The following is a 12,107-nucleotide window of genomic DNA, read 5'->3' as shown; positions in this document are numbered from 1 at the left end:
ACCAGATAGTATTTGCCAAATAGAGTATACCATTTGCTTGCCACCTGCAATGTATGAGTATTTTACTACGTTGTTGCCAGCCTTGGAAATCATCTTAGAATTTTGTGTTTAAATGAATAACTGACGAATGATTACCTCCGTGTTTTGCTTTGCATGAGGATTGAGCAATGCTTATCCCCAATGTGATGGACCTCTGCCAACCCTGAGACTGGGTTCTCTGGGGTGTGGTGGACGCTGAGATGACTCCTTCCCTCCCACAGCCCTCAACGTGGGGCTCCAGTCGCTGGACCTGAGCTGGAACCACCTCTACATCCAGGGAGCGGTGGCCTTGTGCAGCGGTCTCCGGGTAAGCACTCCGGGAGTGGTGTGTTGAGCCCTGGTGAGGATGGCCAAGCCCTGGAGTCAGCCATCTTGAACCCCTTCCCCATGGGTAAATTCACCCTGCTGAAACCTAGTTGGCATCTTTGGGGGTACTTCAAGGCGGCAGTTTAACTAGGGGTTAGGGAATGACCTCAGCCCAAAGGGAATGAGCCTCAAGAGTATTTGAGACTCTGAGCCCAGCTGGGAGGGGTCTGGAAAGATCTGGCTGATCTCCCTCCTGGGGACCACTGAGCACCCTGTCTGGATGACAGCAGGGGACAAAAATTGGGGCCCATTGGCTGGATGAGTTGCATGCAGTCTTCATGCTGGTGCTGTTCTCCCTTCTCCCTGCAGGCTAACGTGTCCCTGAAGAAACTGGATCTCTCCATGAACAGCTTTGGGAACGAGGGGGCTGCAGCCTTAGGGGAGGTCCTCAGACTCAACAACTCCCTGGCCTACCTAGACCTCAGCAGCAACAACATCAGCAATGAAGGGCTCTCCAAAATCAGCAAAGGATTGGAGTTGAATGAAAGCCTCAAAGTTCTGAAGGTAGTCTTCACCCGAGCTGGGAACGGGACATCTTGTGCATGCATTTGTGTGTGTGTGTGTGTGTGTGCCCGTGCATTCATGTGTGTGTCCATGCTTCCATGTGTGTGCATCTGTGTATGTGTCTGTGCGTCCATGTGTGTGCATGCACATGTGTATCTGTGTGTATTGGCGTGGGGGCAGCAGGACAATGGAGCTGGATGTTGCTGGAGAGAAAATCTACCTTGTGCTTCATATGTGCGTACGTTCTTGGCTGTCTCTCTGCTGTAAACCCAGTGTCACCCTCTGCTCTCACCTGGCACAGGGTAGCGTCTTCCTTCCTCCCATCTGGGTCTCCTCCAGTTTCTTTTTTTTTCTATGCTGAGAGGCTTGCGGGATCTTAGTTCCCAGACCAGGGATCGAACCCCAGCCCTGGCAGTGAAAGCGCCGAGTCCTAACCACTAGACCACCAGGGAATTCCCTCCTCCAGGTTTTCTCCACACTGTGGCCAGAGTGTGCATTCTGAGCGTAAACCTGACTTCCATCCCCACCCACACCTACTCTCCTCCCACTTAGGCCCCCCCGACCATGGCCTCCATTGCTCAAATCCAGTTCTCTCACCCTGTGTGCTTCTCCAGCCTCAGTTTACCCCCCACTCTCCCCCGCACTCCAGCCATGGCCTCAGGGTCTTTTTTCATCTCCCTTCCCACAGGGCCTGCAGTGCTCCCTCCATTGGCCTCAATAGCTGGTCTGCCTCAGAGCACAGCTGGAGCAGCAATTCCCCAGGGACCCTGCAGGAACCCTCAGGTCCTGTTTACCCCTTCACGCAGAACTCACCGGAGTTTTTCCTTATACTCTCATTTGAGTGACTATTTGATTGTCTGTCACCACTAGTTCGAAAGTTTCCTGAGGACAAAGACGTGTTTGGCTTTGCCCATTACTATATCCCCCGTACCTAGCAGAGTCCTGGGCATAGAGTAGATGCCCACTGAATATTTATTAAGTGAATGAATGAATACATATTTCATTTTAAATCAATTTGCTCATAGATGCTAATTTATAACATAGAAGCTCATGGGAAGTTGGGAACTGATGTAAGATGAGGACTTCTATTAATAGGTCCCCTTTCTGGGACTCCTACCACAAGCCAGGTTCCATATCAAGTGATTTGCCTCCTTCTTCATGGCCCAGCCCTACCAAGCGGGCTCCAGTAGCCCCACTTGTCAGATGAGAAGACTGAGGCTGTGTGACTTGTCAGGCCGTGCAGCTAGCAAGAGGCAGAGGGATGTCAGCTCTACCTGGCTTTCCACTGCAGCTCCAACTCCCGCAAGATGTGGAGGTGACTCGGGGGGACCGAATACCTGGGGGTGCTGGTGGAAGAAGAATGGGAGTTAGGAATCAGTGAAGGTGAGCCACCATCCGAGAGGACAGCCACCTTAGAGCTGCTGAGGTGACGACAGGGAGTCAGATTCCAACCAGTGGAGGGAGCGTGGTGACTGCAGACCAGACCAGGTGGCCGTCTAGTGACTTGGGGAGCTCAGAGGCCGGCCTGGCTGGAGGGGCACCAAGTGTGACTCAGAGAAGAGAGACTGACCCAGCCTGCAAAGGACTGAGCCTCTGTCAGTGGCCAATGAAGCCAAGGAAAGTTCAGAGAATCTGAATTTTAAGACTAAAATGCTGCCTCAGCAAAATGGCAACAGGGATTTTCTCTGGTTAGTGGGATATAGGCGATTTTAACACTTTTTTCTACTGCTTTTTAAATTTTTTCTACGATGACCAAATATTTTAATTTTTAAAATTGTTTTAAAAGTGAAAGAAAAAAAGCTTAAAATATACCTTTTAGTTTGGTCGTATGTGGAGGCCACATCAGTTTTGCCACAGGAATTATCTGTTGCTCTCCACAGCCAGCCCCAGCCCTCCTTTTCTTAATCTTGGAAAAATAAGGAATTCCCCCCACATGTGAGTCAAACCAAAGATTCTAGATGCTAAGCCCTAGGAGGGCAGGGCTCCAGGCTGTCTTTTCTCACTGGAGTACTGAAAGAGCCTGGGAGCCCCCTGACATAGAGTTTTGGTCAGCCTCATCAGGAAACCATCAGCTGAAAGCCTTCAATAATAATAAGTAACATTCACTGGCTGCTTACTATGTACCATGCACTCTTTTGAATGCTTTACCTGAAGTTATGTATTGACTCTTCTGCGCAGCCCTAGGCGATAGGTACATGGTAGTCAGGAAACTAACACAAGACCAGAAAACTAGTCAGCAGAGCCAATGGGCTCCGTGCTCCCTGCTGTTAACCTCCACACCACGCCTCAGTGGCTCCCAGTACCGTGGAGATAAAGCCCTGAGTACTTAGCTAAGCCCCCAAGGTCCTGTGCAATCTGACCCATCGCAGCTCTGTAGCCTCACGCTCTCTCCTCCTGCTCATGAAATGTTTACTTTTGCCCACACACCGCTGCACCTTTGCACTTGCCTTCCCTTGTCTTCTTTGGTGCACCTTATTCCCTCCTCTGGTCCTGTCTGCCTTCTTCATCCCTAGCTAATCCCCATTAGTCCTGCAAGGCTTAGCTCAAGTGTCCCCTCCACCATACTGGATGCCCCTTTCCTTGTTTTCTTTTCTTATTTTTTTTTTAAATAAATTTATTTATTTTATTTATTGTTTTTGGCTGTGTTGGGTCTTCGTTGCTGCGCGCGGGCTTTCTCTAGTCGCGGCAAGCAGGGGCTACTCTTCGTTGCGGTGCATGGGCTTCTCATTGCGGTGGCTTCTCTTTTTGCGGAGCACGGGCTCTAAGCGGGCGGGCTTCAGTAATTGTGGCGCGTGGGCTTCAGTAGCTGTGGCTCGCAGGCTCTAGAGCGCAGGCTCTAGAGCGCAGGCTCAGTAGTTGTGGTGCACGGGCTTAGTTGCTCCGTGGCATGTGGGATCTTCCCGGACCAGGGCTCGATCCTGTGTCCCCTGCATTGGCAGGCAGATTCTTAACCACTACGCCACCAGGGAAGTCCCCCTTTCCTCGTTTTCTACGGTACCAGTGGGTACCTCTGTCATTGCCATCATCGCACTTCAGATTTCATTTACTTGTTTGCCTGTGTCCCCCTCTAGAGTGTAAGCTACCTGAGGGCAGAGATCTTGTCATGTTTGCCTGTGCATCCCTCAGCGCTTAACCCAGTGACTGGCACGTGGATGTTTGTTGGATGGATATTTGGATGCATGGATGGATGGATGGATGGCTGGATGGATGAGCAGTGAGGTGGACAGGTGGATGGATGGATGGATGGATGGATGGATGAGCAGTGAGATGGACAAGTGAATGGATGACAAATAGACAGGGAGATGGGTGCTTACAGAGAAGTCTGGGAGGAAGACAGAGATTGTGATTTGATGGGAGGAAATGGAAACCATGCTCTGAGCCAGCCTCTCCTATCCTCATCTCTGCCTCCTTCTGCCTTGCCCTTCCTCCCACAGCTTTACCTGAACCCTCTAAGTATGGATGGGGCTGTGTTACTTATCCTGTCCATCAAGAGGAACCCCAAATCCAAGATGGAGGATATTGACATTTCCGTAAGTGACCAAATTGTTTGCTTGCACTTGGGAGCAAGCCAGTTACCAGGGCCACTGTGCCAGCTCTAGCCCTCAGGGCCCTCACAGAACTGCTCCATGAAAAGGCTACTCCTTTTAGAGTACAACTCTGCCCCTTCCAGAGGTCCTTTCCATAGGAATAGCCATTCGGTCAAAAACATCATGGTGTGAAATTATTTACCAGATCCTGGGAACCCAGGACCTGCACCCCCAACAGTGGGCCTGAGGGCAGAGAGGAGGAACACCAGAAGCAAAGGCAGGGGGACCCCCCAGAACAGACTTGTCTACCGTCAGCTTTGTTGATGGATGGCTTTGGGCCTTAGAATGCTTCCAGAATCACAGGATTTTTAGACTCTGAGTATTAAAACGTGTACAGACCTGTGTTTTCATTTCATGACTCAGCCTACTCAGAGTAGTATTTGAGTGTAAATAAACCTTGATGGAGGAGGGAAGCCTGAGGAGGTGACTCCACTCTGCCAGCTTCTCTCACCAGAATCATCCTAGAGGTGGGAGCTGGTGCCAACAATATCCTATACTTATCTACTACTCTATACTCTTTTTTTAGCCCCAAAGTCATTTTATAGACACCAGTTCATTTAATCCTACCCTGGGAGGTAGGTAGAGTGTATCCATGACCTAGGGCTGCCATGGCGAAGTACACAAACCAAGTGGCTTAAGTGACAGAAATGTATTGTCTCACAGTTCTGGAGGCTAGGAGTCCAAGATCAAGGTGTTGGTAGGGTCGGTTCCTCCAGAGGGCTGTGAGGGAGAATCTGTTCCTGCTTCTCTCCTAGCTTCTGGTAGTTTGCTGGCAATCTTTGCTGTCCCTTGGCTTGTAAAAATAACCCCCTAATCTCTGTCTTCAGCCTCAGTGGCTTCTCCCTGTGGGCATGTCTGTCTCCATATCCCAGTGTTCCCTTTTTCACAAGGACACCAGTCATATCAGATTAGGGCCCACGTTAATGACCTCATTTTATCTTGATCACCTGCCAAGACCCTATTTCCCAATAACGTCACATTCACAGGTAGTGGAGGTTAGGATTTCAAAATTTTTTTTTGTGGGGGATACAATTCAACCCATAACAAGTACTTTTCCTCATTTTCCCATTTTACATGTAAGGAAACTGAAATAGAGAGGTTAGGTCACTTGCCCAGGACCACACAGCAAGTGAGAAACACAGCAAGGAGTAAAACGCAGGGCTTCTGCCTCCTATTCTAGAGTTCTGTAAAGGTACAGTGTTAAAGTCCTTTTCCATTTGCTTAATGCCACACTAATGTGATGTTTTGTTAAGATTTTAATACCTTACAATTCTATCAGTGATGATATTTTGCATTTGAAACCCAAGCTTTTTGGAACTGAATAATAAGTAAAATTTGCCACCGATTATAAAACATTACAAAAACATACCTGCTTTTCTTTTCACTTTGTTCCCTCGCCCCTTCCTCCCTGCCCCAGGCTCCTCCCTGTGCTCATGGGTCTTCCTCTTCAGAGGCCCTCTCCACCTTCATCCTACAGCTCTGACCTGCACCCCATGATGCTGCCTCTGAATCTCAACCACAGGTCCCCAGTTTGTTAGCATTTGGCTCCTCCCCCCGCCCCCCGCAGTGCAGGTTGGAAGGTATGAACCCCAGCACTGCCTGTCTGAGGAAATGTTAGAAATGGTGCTGTTTAGGCCCCAAGACGGCATATAAACCCATGAGCTGGGATCTCACTGCCACTCCACAAGCCTTCCAGAACAAATAGGTCTGAATTGGCCTTTTCCTTCCCTTTTGTCAACGATGCCGCCATAACTCTAAGTGGTGTTGGAATCCCTTCATTGTAGATGCTTCCAGAGCTTTCTCTAGAGTATCTCTAAAGGGGAGGGAGTAAGTCTTCAGCCCTTAAGCATGGATTTAATTCTTTGAAATGCCAAAAGATACTGAGAACCACATCTGAGGAATGAAGCAGGTCAATCACACTGAGGGAGGCCAGGTTTGATCAAACACCATTTCACAGACCACATGTTCTCCTGCGGCCTCCAACCCGGCTCAGAGGCCACTTCCACAGGGGGCGTTCCCAATGCGTTTTGAGCCGTGACGGGATGGTTGGAATGAGGGGTGCTCTCTGCCACGGCACCTGCTCTGAAGACCAACACTGGTGTAGAAATGGGCTTTTCAGGGCCTTTGTTTGGGGACCAGTCTCATAACCCCACAGCTGTGTCTCATCTGTCACACACAGACACTAATGCTCACCTTCTGAGAGCAGAGTGAGTTGACAATATGTGACAGGCCACCAGCACCCAACTAGGACATCTGATCAAAATCACGTGGGAAACTTACAAGTCAAACCACAAGCTCTAAAAAAGGTGAACCGTCCCAGTCTCGGAGCAGTACCGCAGAACCAACTAGAAAAGACAACACACTGACCTTGCTTGGGAGAGTCCGCTGGTCTGGGAGATGGCACAATGGCAGTGCCCTCCCCATGACGGGTCCCCTCTCTCCCCGCTTCAGAATGTGCTGGTGTCAGAGCAGTTTGTGAAAATATTGGATGGCGTGTGTGCTGTCCACCCCCAGCTGGACGTGATGTACAAAGCAGTGCAAGGCCTCTCTAACAAGAAAAACCTCTTCACGTCGATGAGCCCTGTGAAATTGATCCAGGTGAGCCCTGCTTTCCTCTAAGAGCCCCCAGGGACCCCTGGAAAGAGCTGACCTTTGGCTCAGCTTCCTAGAGTTTCTCCTCCCCCAGAGTGTCTGCACAGTCCTCGCTGACAAGGAACATCTCAGCTGTGGAATATTCCTTTTGGCTCCCAGAGGAAGGACTGAGAACTGGCTGAAGTGGGAGGGCCTTGGAATAGGATGGTTTCTACCAGCCAGGCTCCTCCATTGCAACCAAAGACAAGTGACTGAAGTGCTCTGTACTTCAGTCTCTTCATCTGTAAAATGGGCATGATAATAGTACCCACCCCAGCAGGGCTGCTGTGAAGATTAAATTCTATACTACACATGACTTAGAACAATGCTTGGCAGGTAATAAGCACACAATTCATGCAGGCTCTTTCCAATAGCTGGTAAGGATGCCAAGACGTCCTGACCCTCTGCTCAGGATGGCTATTTGGTGGCTTCAGCTAACAAGGAACCCTCAAGTGTTTTATACCTAACGGTCACCTTGCCCCTGGTTCAAGTCTTAGATTGTGTCTGGCAGTCACAGGAGGCAGATGTAACAGTGGAAATAAAAACTCAGAGAATGTTAGAGCTGGAAGGAATGTTATAGCTCCTCTGGTCGGACAGCCTCACAGAGCAGTGACTGCCCAGGCCTGGTGTTTCTACCGCCAGCTCTCACCTGCTGCTGGGTGCAGGGCCATCACCACCTGAGGCAGCAGGAGCTGGGAAGGTGCCCTGTAAACACGTTTCTTCATGGTGTGTGCCACTGGGGCTGCTTCCTGCCCCTGGATGGTCTGCTCTGTGCCTTACTTTCCAGAACCAAAGAGGAGAGCTCTTGCATGAAAATTATCATTGTATGAAAAGTTCTAGAAGGCAAAGCGGTATCAAGTATCTTTATATCTTTTCAAGTAAGATGATGTCAGGTGGAACTGAGGGGAAACCTGTTTTGCAAGAAGAGCGGGAATGGAGTTATCCGATGCAAAGTGGGGGCTTGCTCCTTGTTTTAAAACAGTGTAGAAAAGGGATCCCAGAGGAGAGCCTCAACCATACATACAATGTAAACCACAGTCCTTCCCCTCGGGGGCCCGACAATCGGGTTGGGAAGATGGGACAGATACAGTCATTCCTAATAGAAAGTGTCATATGATAAATAATAAACAAGTGACAAAGGTAGCAAATACAATCCAAATTAGAGGTCACCGCAGGCGAACAGAAAAGGATGCCTCCTGGCAGAGGTGGGGCTGGGCAAGGGCCTTGACAAGCGGAAAAGATGCAGGTGAGCAACAGAGAGAGGGAGGGAAGAGGATGCCAACCAGCAAAGGAGCAGAGTGGGAGTCGCTCGCAGTGTGTGTGGGGGGTGGGAACCGGACCGCGTGGCTCTGGCCTCACAGGGAAGCCTGGGAGTCAAGGCTGCAAGGAGAGGCTAGAGCTGGATGCAGCAGTCCTCAGATTTTAGGCTCAGAGGGAGGTTTGAGTCCACAGGGAGCAGGGAGCCGGTGCGAGTTGTTGAGCAGAGGCTGTAATGTAAATCCAGCAGGACTGAGGGGTAATTTTTCTGGCAACGGGGAGGGAAATGAACTGAGGGGGTAAATATGAGACGGGGAAAACCAATGAAGACACTATTGTAGTATTCCAGATATAGAACGGTAACTTGGCTGAAAATGACAGTGAGAGTGGAGGTACAGATGTAGGAGATGTCTTTACGGAGCATCTCCAGGACTTGGTGAGTGGTTGTGTGTGTGTGTGTGTGTGTGTGTGTGTGTGTGTGTGTGTGTGTGTTGGGAGAAGGGAGGTCTGTGGGGAGAGGAGAGAGCCAAAGATAACTCCCAATTTTTTTTTTTTTTTTTTGAGAAATGAGGTGCGTTTTTTAATTTTTTTTTTAATTTTTATTTATTTATTTATGGCTGTGTTGGGTCTTCGTTTCCGTGTGAGGGCTTTCTCTAGTTGTGGCAAGTGGGGGCCACTCTTCATCGCGGTGCGCTGGCCTCTCACTATCGCGGCCTCTCTTGTTGCGGAGCACAGGCTCCAGACGCGCAGGCTCAGTAGTTGTGGCTCACGGGCCTAGTTGCTCCGCGGTATGTGGGATCTTCCCAGACCAGGGCTCGAACCCGTGTCCCCTGCATTGGCAGGCAGATTCTCAACCACTGCGCCACCAGGGAAGCCCATAACTCCCAATTTTTAAGCCCAGTGGACTAAAAGAACGATGGTAACATTGCCAGCAGTAGGGAAGTCCTGCAGGGAAAAGGGACCGCCCCCTGGCCCCGCCTCCCGCTCTGGCCTCATCCCTCCCATACTCCCCCGCTCCTCTACATTTCAGCCCCACTGGATTTCTCCCCATTCCTTTTTTTTTTTTTAACTTATTTATTTATTTATTTTTGGCTGCGTTGGGCATTGTTGCTGCTCACGGGCTTTCTCTAGTTGCGGCGAGCGGGAGCTACTCTCCATTGAGGTGCACAGGCTTCTCATTGCAGTGGCTTCTCTTTTTGCGGAGCACGGGCTCTAGGCGCGCGGGCTTTAGTAGTTGTGGTACGTGGGCTCAGTAGTTGTGGTTCGTGGGCTCTAGAGTGCAGGCTCAGTAGTTGTGGCACACGGGCTTAGTTGCTCAGCGGCATGTGGGATCTTCCCGGACCAGGACTCGAACCCGTGTCTCCTGCATCGGTAGGCAGATTCTTAACCACTGCGGCACCAGGGAAGTCCCTCCCCATTCCTTTTTGCATCAGTTCTCTCTTAACATTAACTCTGAGTCCCTCTGCCTAAACGCCCTTCCTTTGTGTCTCACTCACTCCTCCTCACTCTCTAGGTCTGCACCGGAGTGTCACATCCTTGGGCAACCCTTCTCAGGTTTCCTGGTCAAGAGTATATGCCCTTGCCACATGCTCCTGCAGCCCTCTGCTTCACCCTTTCACCGCAAGACTCTGAACTCCTCCAGGGCAGGAGCTACGTTGGGTCTTATCAAAAGCACCTACCAAAGTAACGGGCCCTTATGCCCATCAAGGCTCTTAGTTGCTGACCACAGAATCCACTCCACTAGGTTAAGCAAAGAGGGATCTATTACCAGCGATAGACCCCAGAGACATTAGGAGGGCTGAAGAAAGACTCTATGTTTAGATTCCAGAAATGGCTCTCCAGACACCCCAACTGGCTAGCCACGATGGCTGCTGCTTCTGCCTAGGTCAGGAAGCCGCCCAATCAGGAATCGCCCGCTGAATCGGGAAGCCACCCCCATGGCTGCCGGCAGCCTGCTCTCTCCAGATGACATGGGTCACACATACGCATCACCCAAGGGCTTGGCGAAACCCATCCCATTCTGACCCGTAGCTTCAAGGGGGCTTGGGTAATGCTGGTTTTTAGTTTTCCAGCCTCTGTGTTATAGAGAGGCGGGCTGTGAAGGAAGCGGAGTGGGTGTTGAGAGCCCGCCCGTGGTATCTGCCGCAGCACTCAGTAACAGATTGCAGAATTCAGCTGACTGAGGTTTGCTTTAGACGTGTTGGATTGAGGTGTCGGTGGGGTTTAGCATGGACTTGCGAGCAGCTGCTGGGGACGCAGAACTGGAAACGTAGGTGGGATTCATCCCGGGGTGGGCTGGTGTAGGCAGCGCACACCAGAGAGGGAAGTGTAGGGAGAGGAGAGCAGGGACCAGGGACTGATCCCCAAGGAATTCCTCTGTGAGCAGGGTGTCTGCAGAAATATCAAGAAAGCTGGGCCTTGCCTATGGCCTTTTGAGAGTCGGAGGGGAAAAGAAACAAAAAGATACTAAAAAGGGACGCAAAAGAATATTTTAATGGTATTGGAAAGTTCACAATATATTAATACAGTGCATTTTATAAAATAGTATGTTTAGTAGATAGATAGATAGATAGGTAGATAGATAGACAGGTAGATGAAAAAATATACATCAAGGTGTTACCTCTGGATGGTGGGATTGGATTTATGGGTTATTTTTAATTTTCTTCTTTCTATTAATCTAAACTTTCCTTAAAATGTGAGTAGGTAATATCTTTGAATTGAAAACAGTGAAATATTATTTATAAATACTCTAACACAGTATGTCTCCATATAAGTATTTGTAGAAAACGATGAGAATTCTGTGAACACCAGGAGCCTTTCCTGCCTGTCCCGCTACCTGGCTGAGGTTTGGTCTTTTGGTCTCTGAGTTAACAACAGGCCACCCATGTACATAGAGCACCATCTTTGCTAGTCTTAGCAGGACAACTTCAAAACTAAATAATACACATAAACATGATCACCGCCCTATTCCCTCCAAACTGTGGGAGCTCAGCAGTGTCGACTCCAATCCTTCCACCTGTGGAACGTCGAATGGCAGGAGAGCCTGCTCAGTGTCGGTGGGGCAGACACACAGAAGCATCGTGGCGTGTGGTTCTGCCGGACCTCAGACCTCGGTCTGGGCGGGCAGGGGTGGGAAGCAGGGGTGGGGGGCGGGGGTTGGGGGGAGTTGGTATAGATATTACAAGGCTCCTGGTGTCTCCTCCTTCTCTCAGAGCTATGCAGACCAACACAAAATCTCGGTCCTGGACTTCTTCAGGAGCTTGAACCCTAGTGGAGAGATGACGATGCCTGTGGGCGAGTTCCGGAAAGCTATGATACAGGTGTGTGGATTCCTAGTGGACGCAGGCACTATGTGTGCACGCGCAGGGGTGTGTGTGTGTGAAAGAGAGACAGACAGGACACGGCATGAGCACCTCAAAGAGTTCCTTGGGATTGGCTGTGAGAAGCCAACTTATCCACTGCTTTACCTAGACCCAGAGGGACACCTAAGGCCTCCTTCCACTGCCTGCTGAAGTCATTCTCTGTACTGCACGTCTGGGTGCCACTGGTGACCCAAGATGCTGCCTGAAGACACACATTCTTCATCTTCTAGGCCTTTCTCCCATTGCATGTGGCTACTGGGCAGATTTTAAAAGGGAGTGGGAGAAGAGACCACATCCCAAAACCCCAGTATTTCGCCTTTGGCCCTATCATCTTGCCTGAAATCCCACACCTTCACATGTG

The 12,107-nt window shown here is 50.1% G+C and overlaps 1 protein-coding gene and 1 long non-coding RNA gene across 2 annotated transcripts in view; one reads left to right on the top strand and one right to left on the bottom strand.

Moving 5' to 3' along the window:
* The window catches only part of LOC309626636, a 1,318,538-nt gene that overhangs the window by 1,286,293 nt on the left and 20,138 nt on the right, over nucleotides 1–12,107 (bottom strand). The window lies entirely within an intron of this gene.
* The window catches only part of LRRC74A (leucine rich repeat containing 74A), a gene marked incomplete at its 5' end in the record, with an annotated part of 38,542 nt that overhangs the window by 18,658 nt on the left and 7,777 nt on the right, over nucleotides 1–12,107 (top strand). The window contains 5 exon segments of the mRNA XM_082388216.1: nucleotides 261–346; nucleotides 715–909; nucleotides 4,344–4,439; nucleotides 6,948–7,094; nucleotides 11,597–11,704. Of these exon segments, the coding sequence (XP_082244342.1) occupies nucleotides 261–346; nucleotides 715–909; nucleotides 4,344–4,439; nucleotides 6,948–7,094; nucleotides 11,597–11,704 (632 nt within the window).

Source organism: Balaenoptera borealis (assembly GCF_965194805.1).
Source record: "Balaenoptera borealis genome assembly, chromosome: 3".
NCBI classification, from domain to species: Eukaryota; Metazoa; Chordata; class Mammalia; order Artiodactyla; family Balaenopteridae; genus Balaenoptera; species Balaenoptera borealis.
This window is presented reverse-complemented; position numbering and strand designations above follow the sequence as displayed.